The 20,941-nt window shown below is 44.8% G+C and overlaps 1 protein-coding gene across 1 annotated transcript in view; it reads right to left on the reverse strand.

Annotated features, from left to right (window-relative positions):
- Positions 1 to 688: 688 nt before the first annotated feature.
- Positions 689 to 20,941, reverse strand: part of COPZ1 (COPI coat complex subunit zeta 1) — a 38,528-nt gene continuing 18,275 nt past the window's right edge. The window contains exons 2-9 of the mRNA XM_069758721.1: positions 11,741 to 11,809; positions 10,345 to 10,426; positions 9,175 to 9,266; positions 8,027 to 8,082; positions 7,086 to 7,163; positions 6,399 to 6,450; positions 4,060 to 4,098; positions 689 to 1,572 (exon numbers count right to left, since the gene is read on the reverse strand). Of these exons, the coding sequence (XP_069614822.1) occupies positions 1,525 to 1,572; positions 4,060 to 4,098; positions 6,399 to 6,450; positions 7,086 to 7,163; positions 8,027 to 8,082; positions 9,175 to 9,266; positions 10,345 to 10,426; positions 11,741 to 11,809 (516 nt within the window). The 3' untranslated portion in view covers positions 689 to 1,524. The remainder of the gene's footprint in view (positions 1,573 to 4,059; positions 4,099 to 6,398; positions 6,451 to 7,085; positions 7,164 to 8,026; positions 8,083 to 9,174; positions 9,267 to 10,344; positions 10,427 to 11,740; positions 11,810 to 20,941) is intronic.

Below are 20,941 nucleotides of genomic sequence, written 5' to 3' on the forward strand. Positions count from 1 at the left end.
CCTATAACATAAAAATATACGAACAACTGGAAATTACTAACAACTATATAGCTGAGGAATACCTAGAGTTTCAAAATTGTAACTAAAGTAGTTTTACAGAAAATAATAAAAAAGTAACCTGACAGGCCTGCGAGGCCCCAGGTACGCGTTCTACCAGCCTTAGCCGGGGTCACCAGGAGGTCAGATCCATTACGAAATCCCGTCCAGGCGGACCCCAGAGCTAGTGGGAATGCATGCTTACTTTCAAATAACTTTGAAAAAAAAATTTTTTTGAGTTATTCCATGTTATTTGAAAACAGGCCTCAAAGGCCCCAGGTACGTAATAGTGTAGATTTCTATGGTCACGCATTCTAGGGTTAATCAGAGACTGCAGGAAGTTTGTTTCTTCGTTTTTTTGGCCTCATGTGAACACATCCTTGATTCTTTAGCATGAGCAGGTCAGTGCTGTTGTGCCCTTCTCCGGCTATGTGTTGGGGGGGGTTTATGTGTGTGGACTAAACAATGAGGGGCATATGTGGAAACTTTTGGGCCATCCGTAAAATTAGGCTCGGTTTTGACATCCATAAGGCAGATAAAACATTTACACAGAGGTGTCTAGGGACACAGTAAAAAGGTTATGATTCTGTAATGTAGGTCTTGTATAACCACGGAGTTAAGATAATGGTAAAAACAACACAAAAAACCCCAGTCAATATTCTGTCAGTAATTTATTAATCATCGTATAGGTGAGATTTATACAGCACAAGTATAAGAACGAACAATCCCAGTTCTTAAAGCTGCTTCTATTCAGATACGGAGAACAGAAGCAGAAGTCACCTTAAGCACCGGCTTGTGCCATCCTATATTAGTAATATTGGTCCACGTGGTCAAACATTCACTTTGCTTATAGACAACAGTACACTGTTCCTGTGGTGCCAGTCCCCGAATGTGAGCAGCTGTTGTAAAACAGATAGGCCCTGCATGTGTAATACAAAGCATATAAAGATATGAACTTTATGCTGTATTCACATATCCGTGTGTCATGGACCACGAATCACAGACTGGCTGCGGGTCCCCAACCAGAACACAGCAGCCTCATAGGCAGATATGAGACTGTCATGGTGGCAGTCAGGAGACCCACGGCCATTCTCTGCATTACTCTGATCATGGTACACGGATATATGTATCTGGTCTTAGTTTGAGAAGATAAGATGTTGGATTGGATACATATGGATACAACTGTAATAAGGTGTACTAATAGGAGCAGCAGCGCAGCACTAGTAAGTACACTGTCCGCACACAGGATGAACCAGCAAAATATTCTGGGGTAAGGAACTCGAATTAAACGTTTTTACTTGTAAGAAAGTATAACATGACAGGAGTGCACATGCAGTGCCACTAGCTATACCTCTTACTTCTGCCCAATATACATCAGTGCCCTGAACATAAGGTTTTTATACTACAAAAATGATGGCGAGCAGGTGGGATAAGGGCGAGCTCTTGCATCAAGATGGAATGGTCAGAAAATTGGTTCAGAGTCAACAGCTATCGTAGAAGAGACCACTTGATTTGCTCTTTTGCAGACTGCAGCACCTGAGGGAAGAAACACATGATATAGAGAGAATCAGTGCTGTGTTATAGGAATTAGCGAGTTAGTCAGAGGAAGGTAGCTGTGAGCAATGTGTGTGCACAGGTGGGCAGTGTGGTGTGCACAGGTGGGCAGTGTGGTGTGGTGTGCACAGGTGAGCACTGTGGTGTGCACAGGTGGGCAGTGTGGTGTGGTGTGCACAGGTGAGCACTGTGGTGTGCACAGGTGGGCAGTGTGGTGTGCACAGGTGGGCAGTGTGGTGTGGTGTGCACAGGTGGGCAGTGTGGTGTGGTGTGCACAGGTGAGCACTGTGGTGTGCACAGGTGGGCAGTGTGGTGTGGTGTGCACAGGTGGGCAGTGTGGTGTGCACAGGTGGGCAGTGTGGTGTGCACAGGTGGGCAGTGTTGAGGTACACGGTGAACAAGTCCTTCGGCCCCAACATCTTATGCACATCACATTTTCTCATCCAAGAGACCCTCTTTCCCAGTCAGGTATCAGATACCACCCTCACCCACAGAACCATTATCATCTACTTCTCCACTAAATTTACTATGTAAACCAAATCTAAAGTGCAAATTATAAAATGCTCTCGTGCTCCCACTCAGACGCCGATGTCTGAAGCTGCATATACTGGCACACCTTTAGTGTGTGATTTGCTAAATAAATGAATGTGCTAAAAACACCTTAAAACATGAAAATATGCACGTGGCTAAATGCCTACCTGCTGGCTTGTGTCTATTTTATGATGCATACGTATGTGTTGTTCCGTGATGGATAATGACACAAGCCAGCAGGTAGGCATTTAGCCATGTGCATATTTTCATGTTTTAAGGTGATTTTAGCGCATTCATTTATTTATTTTCAAATCTAAAAAGTGCAATTATAAATGACACGATATTAACATATGAAGCCTGCTATCAGGGCTGTGGAGTTGGAGTCATAATAATTGAGGAGTCACAAGGTTTGGCTTACCGACTCCACAGCCCTGCCTGCTATATGACCTAGTGGCTCAGAATTTATGAAACAGTCCAGAAATCCTGTCTTTGTGGTCTGCAGCAACTGATCACAGCGTTAACATTTCACTAGCACAATATAAAAGGTGTGAAGTGCTGTCATTAGTTGATTAAAGATTAGATTAAGACTGTTTTACAAAATTTATAATTTAATCTCTTTAAATCCAACAGTTAAAAAAACCTGTAAATGTTCTGCATACAATCCATATTCAGAACTGGGAGAAAAAAAAAAAAATACAGATTTTATTGGACAATGTAGATTTTTAAATCTAAAGCTTGCCCATCATGCCAAGGATATCCACAAATACCAGTATGGTCGCTCCAGACCCCATTAGCAAGGACCTGAGCAGTCCCTAGAATGAGGTCTCCTTTGTGCACGACTGTTAGGCCGGGATCACACATGCGAGAAACACGGCCGAGTCTCGCGTGTTAATACCCAGCTCTGCCGCCGTCACTCAGGAGCGGAGCGTGCGGCCGCACAGCAATACATGGAGCTGCATGCTCCGCTCCAGAGTGCCGGGTATTAGCATGTGAGACTCGGCCGTGTTTCTCGCATGTGTGATCCCGGCCTTAAGGTACCGTCACACTTAGCGACGCTGCAGTGATACCGACAACGATCCGGATCGCTGCAGCGTCGCTGTTTGGTCGCTGGAGAGCTGTCACACAGACAGCTCTCCAGCGACCAACGATGCTGGTAACCAGGGTAAACATCGGGTAACTAAGCGCAGGGCCCCGCTTAGTAACCCGATGTTTACCCTGGTTACCATCCTAAAAGTAAAAAACAAACAAACACTACATACTTACCTACAGCCGTCTGTCCTCCAGCGCTGTGCTCAGCACTCCTCCTGTACTGGCTGTGAGCACAGCGGCCGGAAAGCAGAGCGGTGACGTCACCGCTCTGCTTTCCGGCTGACCGACGCTCACAGCCAGTACAGGAGGAGTGCAGAGCACAGCGCTGGAGGACAGACAGTGGTAGGTAAGTATGTAGTGTTTGTTTTTTTTTACTTTTGGGATGGTAACCAGGGTAAACATCGGGTTACTAAGCGCGGCCCTGCGCTTAGTTATCCGATGTTTACCCTGGTTACCAGTGAAGACATCGCTGAATCGGTGTCACACACGCTGATTCAGCGATGTCTGCGGGGAGTCCAGCGACGAAACAAAGTTCTGGACTTTCTTCCCCGACCAGCGACAGCACAGCAGGGGCCTGATCGCTGCTGCCTGTCACACTGGACGATATCGCTAGCGAGGACGCTGCAACGTCACGGATCGCTAGCGATATCGTCTAGTGTGACGGTACCTTTAGGTGAGGGTGCGAGATCATGGCACCTGACCAGGACCCTGATCTAAATGCTGTCACATATCTAGTGAATAGCTGATCACTTGTTGAGGCTGGAATCCCCCTTTATAGCTGTATGAACGTGGCTCATATCATGGTGCACAATACAGTATAGGGATCACACTGCAGTCTGGGCAACCTACCTGTGAGACCGTTTGTTCTGTGAGAGGAACATCATCTCCCTAGAAAACAAAATAGCATGTTTATCATAAACTCCCCTACTTCTTGTACAACTGGGGGCACTCGGGCCGGTCACCTGAATACTTTGCCATAAAATAGCAGCTCTTCCCCAGATTAGCCTCCACCCTAGCAGACACCCTACTGATCTTCACTCCAATACAGCGTAGTGAACCCCCTTCATCACTGCACAGCTCAGCAGGTGGCACTGCCAGTAGTTGGGCACAGACTCCCAGGAGCAGCATGCTAATGGAGCCCATAAATCTGCCTTCTCAGCAGGCATTCACAGGGAGCTGTGTGGAGGACCCAGGGGACAGATGCTAGGAAGAGAAACAACATATGGCGACACGGCACTTAACCACTGTCAGATCCAAAAGAACATCCAGCAGTATTCACACCATTCAGACGAGTCACCAGGAGCCTCTGCAGCGCCACACATTGGACCTCAGATTAAGGACACTCAATAGAAATAACAATCACTTAGATTTCACTCCAATTCCTTGCCCACTAGTCCCGAGCCTCCCAAGACTACCAGCAATTTTTATTTAACACCTCACCAAGCAAAACTGAAGGTCTCCATCCAGGACCAAGAGCACATTTCTTGTCTAAGGAAATGTGAAATACAATTTACCTTTCGGCTGCCAAACTACATTTATTTAACCCTACAGAGGAGATGCTGATAAAAAGTAATTGGCATTTCCTTTCGCAAACCCCACAGAAATACCCAGTCACAGTCTCAAAAATCAAACACATTTCTTTACTTTCCAAACCTTTATGGAACCCACAGGAGGTGGCAATGGCTGAAGTGTGAAGCGATTTAAGAACAACAGATAGGATTTACCACTCATCAGGTAAAATGACGATCCAGGGATCAGTCTGATTGCCAGCAGGGAGCAAGAAAGATTTTTTCGACTTTTCAAAGTTAAACTTGGCTTCATATACTGTGTTGTGCCTTCAGCGGATGTATGTGCCTATAAGCTATAACAATGAAAGGCTGACAAGTACCACTGTACGGGTGACTGCAGTCAGACACAGGGTCCCACAGTAAAGGTACCTTCACACATAACGATATCGTTAACGATATCGTTGCTATTTGTGACGTAGCAACGATATCGTTAATGAAATCGTTATGTGTGACAGCGACCAACGATCAGGCCCCTGCTGGGAGATCGTTGGTCGCTGAATAAAGTCCAGAACTTTATTTCGTCGCTGGACTCCTGCTGACATCGCTGGATCGGCGTGTGTGACACCGATCCAGCGATGTCTTCACTGGTAACCAGGGTAAACATCGGGTAACTAAGCGCAGGGCCGCGCTTAGTAACCCGATGTTTACCCTGGTTACCATGCTAAAAGTAAAAAAAAAAAAAAAAAACACTAGATACTTACCTACCGCTGTCTGTCCTCCAGCGCTGTGCTCTGCACTCCTCCTGTACTGGCTGTGAGCCGGAAAGCAGAGCGGTGACGTCACCGCTCTGCTTTCCGGCTCCCAGACAGTACAGGAGGAGAGCAGAGAAGCAGAGCACAGCGCTGGAGGACAGACGGCTGTAGGTAAGTATGCAGGGTTTGGTTTTTTTTTACTTTTAGCATGGTAACCAGGGTAAACATCGGGTTACTAAGCGCGGCCCTGCGCTTAGTTACCCGATGTTTACCCTGGTTACCGGCATCGTTGGTCGCTGGAGAGCGGTCTGTGTGACAACTCTCCAGCGACCAAACAGCGACGCTGCAGCGATCCGGATCGTTGTCGGTATCGCTGCAGCGTCGCTTAATGTGAAGGGGCCTTTACGCTTTTTTGTCATCTGTCATGTGAAAGGGGGGCTATGGATACATAAATGGGATTGTCCCTTTCAATAAATGAATGTCCCCGGCAGCAGGTTATTATAAAGAAACGAACTGTGTTCACCTTCCCTGGGTTCACCAAAAAAAGCGATGGCATTGACAGCAAGGCAGCCAACCAATCAGTGCGCTCAGTGGCTCTGTAGGTGCGTCTGTGTGAGATCAGTCTACACCTGCAGAGTTGTTAGTGGCTCTGAAGTGGTGGGTGGGTGTGGGTGTGTGTGTGTGTGTGTGTGTGTGTTTTTATGGGATCAGTCTGCACCTATAGAGTTGCTGACTCAGCAATTGGCGTCAACGCTGGGGCCAACGTTCGGCACGAGGAGAAATTGGCAGAGACTCGCCAGTGGACCCCAGGAAGGTGGGTAGAGCAGGGCATGTTTTTCTATGATAACCTGCAGTCTGGGACAGCAATGTTTATGCTAGCAACTTATCTATAGATGCCTAATGGAAAGCATGGACAATGACAACGTACCCTCAAGGCAACCCGATGAACCACTTGTTGGGGGTCGCTTTCCAAAATGACTCTGTAAAGAGGAACATAAGACAACAAGATTGCATCAGCCGCACGCAGGTTACTGTACACCACGGGCAGGTGGAGAGCGTCAGTCATTACGGAGTTAAACATCAGGCAATTCCTATCCGTCTCTATAGCCGGAGCGCGGCTGCTCAATCTGCAGAAGCCTATGATGGGAGCCTTCCTAATGATGGCATTACACGGAGACATGGCAGCCCTCACACGGTAATGACACTGTTAGGAGCCGCGCTCCGCACACAGCCTCTATGGCGGTAACTGCTGCGCTATCACAATTCAAACAAAAACAAGCACAGACGGGAAATGTACGGCTTCCAGATTAACACTTCTATTTACAATCACAGGAGGCTTTTACTGCCTGCATTTGTGAATTTGAATTGCCTTAATGTTCGGGCTGAACGTTTAACCACTGCGCTGCCAGTCATTTAATCCGCCAGCGCCATGCTTTACAAGATGGAGAGGAGCACTGTAGCATTTAATGCTGCGCAGGTTTTATAACCTGAGTCATGGAGAGAGGTGAAATGAAGGAGCAGATAGATGGCACACTCCCATCACATGCAGGAACAGATGTCGGTGGCTATCAGTCACAGAGAAAAGGCTACGCCAGAAATCCAATTAATCTCTTACCCGCCATCGATAATCTCATCCACCGCCAGGAACAAGCCTTCCATGTTCTCCAGCAGAGTTCTCTTTTCTACGTTTTTTCTGCAGAATTAGACATTTTTTATAGCCAAATTTTTGCATAGATTTCTCCAATGAAAACAAAGCTTGAGTGAAAAACAAATTAGAAATAACTATTTCTATTGAATTGTTAGACCAGGGGTTGTAAAAATGACCTGGCAACATGATTCTCCAGGTCAATACAACTATGGCGATAAAAAGTGTTTTTGTTTTTGTTTTTTTTTAAACAAAACAATAATTCATCAACGTCGCCATTTTCCAAGGCCTGTAACGTTTTCCTTTTTCCTCATCAATGGAGTTGCATGAGGGTTTATCTTTTTGTGGCAAGCTTTATTGATACCATTTTGGGGTAGATCAGACAATTCTGGCGTTTTGATTTATTCTCTTTACAGCGTTTACTGATCAGGTTAATTTTATATTTTGATAGATTGGACTTTTAAAATGCAAATATGGCATGTGTGTGTATTTTATAAATTTGTATTTCTTTACTCTGAATAGTGTTAAAAGAGGACAATTTGTGAGATAAAGCGATAGAAGCTTTCAGGGTTAGTACACTGGTGGATGCTCAGGGCTCTCAGCCTACGTCTGCTGCAGGATGCTCAGGGCTCTCAGCCTACGTCTGCTGCAGGATGCTCGGCAGCCAGCTGGAAAGAATATTAGGGAGGAGCACGGCGAGCCGCAGCGGCAGGAAAGCTCTTCAGGACGCCGATTGGCTTAGAGCACTTTACAGATACAGCAATACTGATCCCAAAAGTCCGCTTCAGCAGGATGCCAAGAGCAGTATACAGCTCTAGTTATAGCAATAGAGGACCAAACACCCACCTGTTCAATGAGGCCTCTTTAGGGGATATACAGAGAGTTATGGTAATAGTAGACACTCCACCTACCTCAGCATCTGACTTAATGAGTCAAAGAGGCAATTCAGGACAGCCATCAACATGAGCTATATGAGGGTAAAAGGAAATACAGAAGTATTACAGAATAGAATAATAGGTTTCTTTTGAAGAGGAAGCAAAATACCTGACATCGCTAAAATACATTTATAGTTCTTACTTTCATTGATAATCAAATCCTTAACCCCTTCACGACCTATAGGTATGTTCAAGGTCACCTCCACCATTTTGATGTGCATGTTTTTAGGCACATGACAGCTGACCTGATCAGTTGACATGTGCCCCTAACAGCCGCGGGTTGAATAACGATCCTCCTGCGGCCGTTAACATGTTAAATGCCGCTGTCAATCTCTGACAGCAGCACTTAACATGCCCGCGCTGGAAGGGTGTCACTAGCTCTGCCCATCGGCGACCCTGTCACATGATTGCAGGGCGCCAATAGGTTGGCAAGACAAATCAGGATCTGTAAGAGACACCTGTGGTTGTCATTGCCGATCTGCAATGAGCGTCACCCCGTAGCCAGCGTTCATAGCAGATGAGCATTTCTGCTACACATAACAAGGCTGCTATGTGTAGCACTAGCGATCAGAAGCTTCCAGGAAGGGACATACTAAATAGTACATGCGTACACACAACTATAAGCTATATTACTTGTAAGCCCAAACAGCCTCTATCTCGTAGATCGACCTAGAGCAGAAATTTCTGCAGGACGGTAACTAAACTACAGCTCCATCATGGGCACGTATAAAATTACTTTAGATCAGGAGAATCCATGAAAGACTATGGAATATGAACAGCTGCTGAAGTCAAAGAGAGAGGTTTTAAAAGCCAAGACTACCGAGATAAAGCAAGAGACGGAACCTACAGCACCCATCTATCTTCACGGCAGTGTGATACAACACACAGACACTTTAGAGGTTTATGGGATGAATGTCTTTGCGCGCTCACTTCTGTTAGGTAGGCAGACTTAATCATCACCATTAGCTTATATCACCCTATTAACATGCTGTCGAATGCAGTTCATTAATATTAGCTAATGTACACAGTAATATAACTGCTCTGAGCACAGGCAGGGGTGATGTTATCTCACCAAATGACTGCGGCTTCTGAAACGTATTAGCAGAACAAGCTGTGAAACATACCTCATTTTCATGGGAACTTCCAATGACATAGAAGTACAAGTCAATGCTGCTCTTATAGACCACGGTCAGGCCCTCCAGGAGGGCAATTTCACCTGCACAGGTAGAAAGCAGTAAGTGATGCGTCCACAGATACAGTACAGAGGGACACACATTCACTACAGAAGGGCTTGTCTGATTAGGAGCATTAAGCCATTTCTGAAACACCCAAGTCAGTGGTGACGGACATTTTCATGCTGCTCTCCTGATGACAGATGTTAGAGGGTTTAACTTTCATATTTTTTTTAAATAAGTTTATTCAGCATGGAAAGTTACAAAGCTTTGAACACCACTTTATTAGAGAATTTTCCCTCCAAAGAAACTGCATATAAGTGGCTTCCAAACGCCTGCTTTTCCCACTGTCTACTTACATGCACTCATCTGGAGTACAGATGATGGCAATGATAAACCAGCAGCCGCCTCATCCTGAGCCTTGTGCTAATCAGAGCAATCTCCTGCAGAAGATTAGTTCCAGAGTTAAGGTACCGTCACACTCAGCGATATGAGCTGATCGCTGCAGCGTCGCTGTTTAGGTCACAGGAGCGATCCAGTGACGTAACGGCGACTCACTTATCGTTCTCGCTGGTTGTTAGCTCCATGTAAAACATTGCTGGCATCGTTGGTTTTGATGTCAAACATGACGATACACGCCGACCTGACAACCAAATAAAGTTCTGGACTTCTGGCTACGACCAGCGATGGCACAGCGGGATCCAGATCGCTGCTGCGTGTCAAACACAACGAGATCGCTTTCCAGGACGCTGCAACGTCACGGATCGCTGTCGTTCTCGTTGTAAAGTTGCTGAGTGTGAAGGTACCTTAAGTGAGACTCAGGTGCTGAGATGACCCTGTCACTGTAGTCACCCGTGCTCCAAATGAGTACGTTCTGATACCAATGCAGCTAAAGGCAGGCAAATAGACTGGGGAAGAGCTTCATTTATTCCTGTAAAAGAAAAAAATTTGGTAAAAGTTATTCATCAACAGTCCCCTTTCTCTGCAATGATTGGAGCCCTAGTGATCAGATATCCACTGTTCTTAAGTGTACACCCCATCTGACTAATTGTTAGACTCAATGCTCCCTAGGTATCATATATTCAGTAATGGTACAAGCAGTTCATACTACCCCACACTTACTGTCCGTCCGATGTGTTTTATTGAAGATGTTCTTTTCAAAAGCCTTCTGCTCCTTCACCGAAGGATACGTCTCATCATAGTACTGTGGGGTAAACAGGACAGCATGTGATCCAATTCAATGTGTCTATGGTACACAGTATGTGTAGTCTCCAATGTGGCCAATACTTCCCCACAACCAATGCATCAAATGCTGAATCCGCCTCAAAGGGTCTTGCAGCCTTATCCCATCTTTTTGTAGAAGATGGGATAAGGCTACAAGACCCCCTTATATCCTATGTGGTGTGTAAAACAAGAGTTGGACAGGAAAGTACCAAACCTATGGCTATGTTATAGGCAGTGCCATGATGGCCGGTAGCCCCTTATCACCCTGATGAAACAACATGTTTGGCCGAGCTATAGGTTGTTGACTACACAATAGTTGTAATGCCAACTTAATGCTTTGGAGTAAACACATCTTACTCTTTTGGCGTCACATTTGCAGCACTAGCGGAATAAAGTTAGCACATCCTGTGAGCCTGCACCGCCCAGGTTCAGAGAGATCGGACCTCAATAATAGCCTCTTGGATGTCAAGAGCAGGCACAGAATTTAAGTAGTTAGAGTGATGCATCTTCTGTAACTACACTTGTAACCCTGTGAAAGAGGACCCATGCCCATCATGTACAGTATGTGTACCCATCAGCTCCTACACTCTGCCAAGAGAAAAATATATATATACATTTATGTAACTTGTACAGAAACATGGTCACATTTTTTGCCTTCCATGCAAAAATCCCAGAAGTATAACACAGATAAAAGGGAGTATGGCCGCAATAGCTAACTAATATGTGGGGAGTTTTTATACTATGTGCAAATATGAAAACACATAGGTCTGCACATGAGCTGTGCACAAAACCACAGGATATATTCCTTTATTCCTATTTCCAAAGCTGCATCGTTGGTGACCTATCCTTCAGATAGATCAGATATTGATGACCTATGCAGGTCTGGCACCCCCACCCCCATCATCAGTTCTGCTCCAGCTACTGAATGAAAACACATGGAAAAGCGCTGTACTGCGGGGCTGCATTCAATGTGTAGTGGAAGCTGCCAGGTGCTGCAGATCAGCTCCTGTTATTGTTAATATGAGCTTTTCTGCAGTATACAGCAGTGGTCAGCTGTCATCCGAAAGCTCATCAATATCAGATGAAACTTATTCTAAACAAAGGTCATCAATATCTCATGCCTCAACTCAAGTGAAACTTTTCTTTTACCTTTTTACATATAGGTTTGGGATGTGTGGAGTGGTTTATATTTCATAGAAAACCATATCACAAACTAATGAAATCCTAGCTAGCTGTAACCAAGAATTGGTTTTCTCACAGTTGAACACAGCCTATAAATGGACTGAATATTTACCTTAGCGAACAGCCTCTCTCCATCATTGTCTAATATGAGAACAGCTTTCACTGTGTACAGTGAGGGGTCCTGCCAGAAAAAAAAATACATGGAAATCACTATCAGTCGCCATCCACACCCCACTTCCCTCCCACACCATCCTCATTTAGGGAAGCCCCTTATGATGACGATGATGAGTGCATATTGTCTTTAAAGGGAACCTGTCACCCCGAAAATCGCGGGTGAGGTAAGCCCACCGGCATCAGGGGCTTATCTGCAGCATTCTGGCGTACTTTGCTCTGCCCTGTTGAGGGCAGAGGATAGTACTGCAGTGCGCAGGCGCCGGAAAGGTCAGAGGCCCGGCGCCTGCGCACTGCAGTACTTTGTCTGCCCTCAACAGGGCAGAGCAAAGTACGCCTGCGCCGGAGCCGTGGCTGAAGATCAGAAGAGGACGTCTTGTAATGAAGATGGGAGGCGCCGCAGCGGACCGGAGACGCCCGTTTGACCTGACCAGCAGTGGGACCGCCCCTGGGTGAGTATAATATAACATCTTTTTCTCCTCTTTCAGGTTACATCGGGGGCTTATCTACAGCATTACAGAATGCTGTAGATAAGCCCCTGATGCCGGTGGGCTTACCTCACCCGCGAATTTCGGGGTGACAGGTTCCCTTTAAATATGGACACAAATTAAACCACTATGACTTCTGATTATTGTCCCATGTACTTTCTACCTACTTCATACTCTTTATGAAATATCAACACATGATGAACCTAATGAAAGATGCAGAGGAGGAGCTGCACATGAAATATTTTCTATGACCATGACCCCTTCACACCTTGCCATTCAGTTTGTGCCTTTTCATGGTGGTCCATCCTGTAGACGCCCCAGAGCCCTCGAGACAAAGTTCTGTGATGCACTGACTTCCACATACTCACAGCCTGAGTGTATAACAGAACTTCACCTCAAATGCCGACTGTCATCACATAGATACTTACACTTTTACCAACAAGGGTTCATTTATTTAGAATGAGGAGTCTTCAACCAATCAGCACAAAGATCCTGTACAACAACCTGAGTCCCTAATACTGCTACATATTATGGCCAGTTTCAGTTGATAATCTTACAGGGGCAAGTCACAACCCAACCCAGGTCTAGAAATCTGTACTGACCGCTTCATAGATCCTATAAGGGCTCATGCAGATGGCCATAGATTCTCTCATATGAGAGAATTGGGCAGATTATGCAAATGACACCGAGTTTGATCAGATTCCCTTGGATGAGACAATCGGAGCACACTGACGAGAAGATGGACAACATAATTTCTCCATCTTCTTCATTGTGTCAGTGTGTGGAAATTAGACTGTACTCAAATATCATCTCAGCGCAGTCCGGTGGATTCCCAGAACTCATTGACTTGCATGGCCGGGAATGCAGTGACGTTTTCCTCGGACAGACTCTGGAAAAAACGGTAATTAGACCTACCGGTAATGGTATTTCCAGGAATCCATCCTGACAGCATCACGGAGGTTGTCCTTATCCACAGTGGGACAGGAAACCACGAGAGTACAAAAGGACCCTCCCCCACCACCCATCAGTGTTTTTCCTGTCCCACTGTGGATAGGAACGACGAGAGTAACGCCGACAGGCTCCGTTCGGAGGGTGTGGATCGGGGGGGTCTCAGCCCTTGTTACCCTTCCCACCTCAAGACCTCCGTATGCTGAAACTTGACACAGGGTACCTCAGCTTACCCAGTGCAGCGCTGCTCCTGGGATATCAAGTCGCTTCCTCCTGAAGGGGGCTCTCGACCATGCACGCCGCCCGGAGTATTCCCTGGTCTGGAGCCACCTCTGTGGGCTGAAGGTTTCATCATGCGGCCCCGGAGTGAAGTGTACCAGTGGCCGTCGCTGAGACACCGCATGCTGCTACCCGGCGTAGTCACTTCCAGGTTGCAGTCAGCAGTGGGCGGGGCGGCGTCTCCTCACTGAGGCTGTTTCCGGGGCAAATCGGTGAGCGCGGCTGAGGCGCTCCAACGCTGTGGCAAAATGGGAATTAAACAACGAAGTATTCAGAGACTTAAGCCTCTTTCACACTTGCGTCGTGGTAGATCCGTCGCAATGCGCACATCGCAAATGTGCCCGCGGGATGCGTTTTTTCCCCCATAGACTTGCATTGCCGACGGATCGCGGCCATATTTCGCGTCCGTCATGCACTGGATGCGTCATGTTTTGGCAAACCGTCGGCACGAAAAAATGTTCAATGTAATGTTTTTCGGACGTCATTTCCTACTGCGCATGTGCTGCCGGAACTCCGCCCCTCCTCCCCGGGACATAGATTGGGCAGCGGATGCGTTGAAAAACTGCATCCGCTGCCCACGTTGTGCCGAATTTGCACAATGTACGTTTGTATGTCGGGACGACGCATTGCGACAGCCCCATACCGACGTAAGTGTGAAAGAAGCCTTATGCCATCATTGGGGAAATCCAGACGTAGACCTCTTCTCAGCCAGACAGAATGCAAAGATCAGCACATTTTACTCACTGAACCCTCAAAAGGACCCGGCCGGGATCGATGCCTCTTCCCCATCATGGATCAGAAGCCTGTTATATGCATTCCCTCCTCTTGCGTTAATACCAAGAATTCTCAGGAAAATTGCAGAAGACAGAGCCAGAGTCCTACTTGTAGTACCATTCTGGCCAAGGAGAAGTTGGTTCCCCTTACTAAAGAAAATGTCAAAGGAGAAACCCATTTTTCTTCCCCGAAGAATAGACCTTCTCTATCAGGGACCTATTTTTCACCAGAATCCAGAAACTCTCCGGTTATCAGCCTGGATCCTGAACGCCAGGTCCTGAAAGCAAAGGGCTTGTCGGATGAAGTTATTTCCACACTACAAGAAAGTAGGAAGCCAGTAACTTCTTCCATCTATACTAAGATTTGGAAAAAATTCTACAGCTATTGTGGAGAGGCGACAGTTGATACTGACCACCCTGATATCCCCAAAAACCTTGACTTCTTGCAATCAGGTTTTAGACCCAGTACCTTAAGGGTACAGGTGGCGGCCATTAGTGTCTTCTATGACTCTACCTTATCATCCCACCCTTGGATAAATCGGTTTTCCAGAGCAGTTGCGAGGTTAAAACCATTGATAAGGAAAACTGTCCCACCATGGGACCTAAATTTAGTCCTTAATGAACTATGCAGACACCCATATGATTTAGGGAGCGAACTAGATTAGTAAACGGTCCCTAAAAACAGCCTTTCTTGTAGCCATCACTTCGGCGAAGAGACTGGGAGAGCTCCAGGCTCTTTCTATCCAAGATCCTTATTTGCAGGTCTTTAACGACAGGTTTGTTTTGAAATTTGATCCAGCCTTTCTCCCGAAAGTGGTCTCGGATTCAAATATGAATCAGGAGGTCATACTCCCCTCTTTTTTTCAATCGCCTAAAAATCAAAAAGAAAGTCTCTACCATAACCTGGACGTTAGAGAAACGGTCCTTAAATACCTAGAAGTAACTGGACCCTTGAGGCAGGATAATAATCTTTTTGGTCAATTTAGAGGCCCAAACAAAGGTAGAAAGGCATATAAATCTACTATCGCGAGGTGGATTAGATCCACAATTATTTCTGCCTATAAAGCTCAGGGAAAGAATCCCCCAGGCAGTATCAAAGCAAATCCGTCTAGATCAATGGCAGCCTCATTGGCAGAGAGGGGGGGGGGGAGCTTCAGCAGATCAAATTTGCAAGCCGCGTCCTGGTCTAATCTCAGTACCTTTTCCAAACATTATAAACTAGATGTAATGTCGACACAACTAGGGTTTGGCAGGAAGGTACTCCAAGCAGTAGTCCCACCCAAAGAACCAATAATCTTTGGTACTTCTCCATGGTGCTGTCAGGTGGTGACCTGGAAAACGGTAATTAGACCTACCGGTAATTGTATTTCCAGGAATCCATCCTGACAGCACTATTAGTTTCCCTCCCTATACTAAATCATTAAAAACTAATGTCATGTAACATTTGTATCTTGTTTTGTTATTTAAATAAACTATTCTTTTTTGCATCCATCCAGATGTGGTACTTTGGAAAATCACTGATGGGTGGTAGGGGGAGGGTCCTTTCGTACTCTCGTGGTTTCCTGTCCCACTTTGGATAAGAAGGACAACCTCCATGGTGCTGTCAGGTGGTGACTTGGAAAGATAAATCGGACATGTGCCCGGCCCTATACACTAACATTAGTCTTGGTGTTGTTAGAGTGCACTAGGACCAATAATACAGCTGTCTGAACAAACCCTAAAGCTGTCAGTTTGGGTTCTAACCCAGCAATCAGGCCAGGAGTTGTGTTTGTAAAACGGACACACAAACGTAGCTATAGCATGCTTGTCTCAAAATGGCCAAAGTAACCGAAGGCATTTCATGTGCTGTGTTATGGAAATATTATTATTCCCTTAGAGTCTATCTAAAACCAAGTAATTTTTTTATATTTAAACTCCTTATAGACTGGGGAAAATCTGGGTCTTAAGATACCATTGATCGCTGAAGGAACAGAACAGTAGCGCTCGTCTTCTACGGGAGAGCATACATAGTAGTAGGGGCTGAAAAACTGGTCTGTGGGTCCGCACACTTCCTGCTCACACCTCCTGCTCTGCGATTTCTGAAAGTCTCAGGCCCCAAACAGCATAATCTACAGGAAGCTTCAAGCTGAAGAGGTTACATTATATAAATACATCTAAAAGGTTTAGTTATGTTTCAAACCACAAAATGGACATGATTGTTTTTGCTTTGTTTGGGCTCATACACCTTTATGGATGTCATATCACAGCTCCAAAATTCTGGATATGAGGCATAACTTCTATTGTACAACATTTACACTTGCATAAGCTGTGCCATAAAAAAAAAAAAAAAAAAAAAAAAAGACTCCTGAACACTGTCCTCCCCTCCTCCATACGGAGTATGTGCGGATCCATACTTCTTCGCAGTGTAATAATCATAAGTGTCGTGCAGACAGCTATGAATATAGAGCAGGTGTCGGAGAGCCATTCTGGGCACTGAACTGAATAAAATGAGTCAATAAACAATATGTGACAGAAACAAAGTGTAGATACCAGCGTAATGTCAATGAGCGACTCAACTTTCTGCTCTGCATTATGAGCAACTACTGGAAGTTAAAGGGAATGTGTCATCAGAAAATGACCCATTACTTAATTAGGTTTTTATACTAAATTTATTTTTTAAGTATTTTTTCAACACTGAACACTAGACCTACACTTTCCAGCAGTCTCATTATCATCGCAGACAGTATCAAAATGAAAGGTAACAATGGAATACATGGTATCTCACCCTTTTTTGTAAAGTGTTCTAAATATGAATATTATTTTTTACCTGACATTAGGATATTTATTTTCTTTTGTATTTTAGTGCTACTTTAGTGAATAAAAAAAAATAAAGTTCTACATTTTAATGTTCTTTAGTTAATTTTTTTTAGAGATTTCTAATGTTTCAAAAAAGCCTGAATTTTGGGCTTGTATGACTTTACATTTTGTAATCATATCTTGGGCTAGAATTAATGTGAAAGGCACCATTTTGTTCAGAATGGTACAGGCTTTAATTTGATATGTCACGAGTATATGTTCGTTGATATCTAGGATTTGAGGAGTCAAATCCTAAATTTTAATATGCGAATTAGGGAAAACAATATATTATAAATTATTAAAAACATGCTTGTGTATTACTTGTGTTCTTGGTTACATTTGTTCAGGGATTCAAGTTGGGATACCTGTAGGATGAGATTTCTAAGCGGGATTTTCTAAATGCAATCTAAATGCAATCCTAATCATATATTTAATACTAAATTAAAGTAATCAATATTATAAACACCTTTTTTTAAAAATACATGTAACCATTTTTTTGTTATTACGTCTCGACATGTCCTTTTTCAAGTTTTTAAGAATAGTACAGTAGTTAAATCATCATGCTATAAAATAAGATATGAACTAATGATAAACAATTAATAGAAACTCCTTAAATTGACCTTTTACCAATTTGTCCCTTGTACTGGCTGAAGTGTAATCTTGTCCGCAAGCTCTTACTAACAATGGCCATTTCCTTGTGTCACAGTATGTCCGGCATGTTATGGGGTTAATATCTGATTTTTGTTTACTTTTAATTTGTCTGGTTTTCTTGGATACAGGATGGACGGTGATGGACCAGAAGGCGCAGAAAACTCACTTCTACATTATCATAATCTTTGGAAAGTACACTAGCCAGCCAGTAGTGCCGATCATATTCACAGGTCACATAACCAGTAGTTATGTCATGCATTGCCAATCTTGTGCCACCTTCAATCACTTCATGGACGTTAGGGTCGTTGCTTTTGTTTCATTTCATGGAATGAAGGTGTGGTATTGCCAAATCCCTTTATTGGGTTCTGCTTCCTGTAACCGATATTTTAACAAACTCCTCTTCTTCATAGTGCTGTGGTTTGTACAGCACATGAACTGGATTTTAGGAATATTTCTGCATGAGTGTGAAGATCTGGTGTGAATACGGCCTCTGGAGGCTAGCACGAGCTGCAAGGCATTTCACGGTGCCTCCTAAACCTAAAGTGACACTCAGCTTCTGCTCCAAAATCTTTCTTGAAGCATCTACTATACAATTGTCTATGGGTCACTTCCGTCTGTCTGTCTGTCACAGATATTCATTGGTCGCGGCCTCTGTCTGTCATGGAATCCAAGTCGCTGATTGGTCGTGGCAAAACGCCCACGACCAATCAGCAACGGGCGCAGTCCGGCGGCAACATGGCCGCTCCTTCCTCCTCGCAGTCAGTGCCTGCTCCGTACTCCCCTCCAATCAGCGCTCACACATGGTTAATGGCAGCGCTAATGGACCGCGTTATGCCGCGGTGGAACGCACTCCATTAACGCTGCTATTAACCCTGTGTGACCAGTTTTTTTACTATTGACGCTGCCTATGCAGCCTCAATAGTAAAAAGATCTAATGTTAAAAATAATTTAAAAAAAAAATAAAAAATCATCATATACTCACATTCCGGCGTCTTTCCTGCTCCTCGCAACGCTCCGGTGACCGCTCCATGCAAGCAGCAGGTTCCGGTGGAAAGGATGGTATGCGACAAGGACCAGCCATGATGTCACGGTCATGTGACCGCGACGTCATCACAGGTCCTGCGCCCATACCAACCCTGGGACCGGAAGCTGCCGCTTGCACCGCACACAGGGCCAGGACTTCAACTGAGGGTGAGTATATGTTTATTTTTTATTTTAAGTCTGTATACTACATGGCTCTGTGCTGTATACTCCGTCACTGTGCAATATACTACGTGGCTGGGCAATATACTACGTGGACATGCATATTCTAGAATACCCGATGCGTTGGAATCAGGCCACCATCTAGTCTACTATATAATTGTCTAAGGGTCACTTCCGTCTTTCTGTCTGTCCCTGTCTGTCTGTCTGTCTGTCACGGATATTCATTGGTCGCGGCCTCTGTCTGTCATGGAAATCCAAGTCGCTGATTGGTCGTGGCAAAACGCCCACGACCATTGCCACGACCAATCAGCGATGGGCACAGACCGCCAGCAAAATTGCAGCTCCTTCCTCCCCACAGTCAGTGCCCGCTCCATACTCCCCTCCAGTCAGCGCTCACACAGGGTTAATGGCAGCGTTAATGGACCGCGGTGTAACACACTCCATTAACGCAGCTATTAACCCTGTGTGACCAACTGTTTACTATTGATGCTAAAAATAATAATTTAAAAAAAAAACGTTATTCTCACCCTCCGACGTCTCGCCCTGTCCTCGGCAGTGCAAGCGGCAGGTTCCAGTTCCAAAGATGGTATGCGAGAAGGACCTTCCATGACATCACGGTCATGTGACCGCGACATCATCACAGATCCTGCGCTCATACAAACCCTGGGACCGGAAGCTGCTGCGTGCACCGCACACAGGTGCCAGGACTACAAAGGGCCTTCGGAAGGTGAGTATATGTTTATTTTTTATTTTAAGTGTTTTTTTAACCACGCCTATAGTGCCCACATTGCTATATGCTACGTGGGCTGTGTTACATACTGCGTGGGCTGCGTTACATACTGCGTGGGCTGCGTTACATACTGCGTGGGCTGCGTTACATACTGCGTGGCCTGGATTAACGCATCAGGTATTCAAGAATATGTTGTGGCCTGTGCTATATACTATGTGGCTGCTATATACATAGATATTCTAGAATACCCGATGCGTTAGAATCGGGCCAACATCTAGTACACTTATAAAATGTCTCCTACTTTTATACAGTGTAGAAAAGCCATCCGAGAAGTAGTAGACCTTGCTCAAAGTTGGTAGGATGTCAGTTTATATTGCTGAAGTTTTTTTTTGTTTTTTTTTACAAATGAACAGCTATTGAATCATGAAGTAAGCACTTAGTTATCGTAACTACACTTTTGTGTTTTATTTCTGACTGTGCTTCATCCTCAATCAACAAAGGGACAGTTCTCTGAAAAGTCTAAGCCTATTACTGACTCATACTGATGTTTTCTTTGAGGTGATTGTAATAGTCCGACTGTTGGCGAGCTATAAATGTGTCTTTTTTTTTTTTATAGGGTTAGTCTGAAACCCATCATCTGCTGTCAGAAACTGCTGAAACTCCCCTTTCTGCCCTGAAACATCTCCCCCAGTTCCCTGTGCAATGAGCGCAGCGCCCGCTCTGCTGTCTGCTTAGATGAATAGTAATAAGACGACAGCAGAGCGGAGTCACTATGCCCAACAGAGACGTCACCTGCGGGGGCGGCGGTAGTCCTCCGGCACACTGGGTATAGTGAAACCGCTCTGCTGCTGAAACGAGCATCACTGATGGTTTTTTTTTTTTTGTTTGTTTTTTTTTTAAGTATGGTCCCTTTGAGACCACAACATGATTTTTGCTACAGATGTTCCTAGGAGCATAGGGGGCACATAAGAATTTAAAAACAAAAAAATTATAATAGTTTTTTGGAAATGCTTTTCAAAATTTTGTGTTCAAGTCCGCATGGGTAAAATATTAAAAGATACTTGTGACATATTTGGTGAAAGCCTGTATAGTCCCAAGAGGAATGGTGTTTTCTTCATTTCAATATCTTGGTTCTGGTCTGAGTTAAGAGAGGAGAAAAATAAAAAGGCATGCAGCAGAGTTTTTCAAAGCTTTAAAAAATGATTAAAAAAAAAGAAAAGTACAGTATATAGAAT

Source organism: Ranitomeya imitator, chromosome 3 (genome assembly GCF_032444005.1).
Source record: "Ranitomeya imitator isolate aRanImi1 chromosome 3, aRanImi1.pri, whole genome shotgun sequence".
Lineage (NCBI taxonomy): Eukaryota > Metazoa > Chordata > Amphibia > Anura > Dendrobatidae > Ranitomeya > Ranitomeya imitator.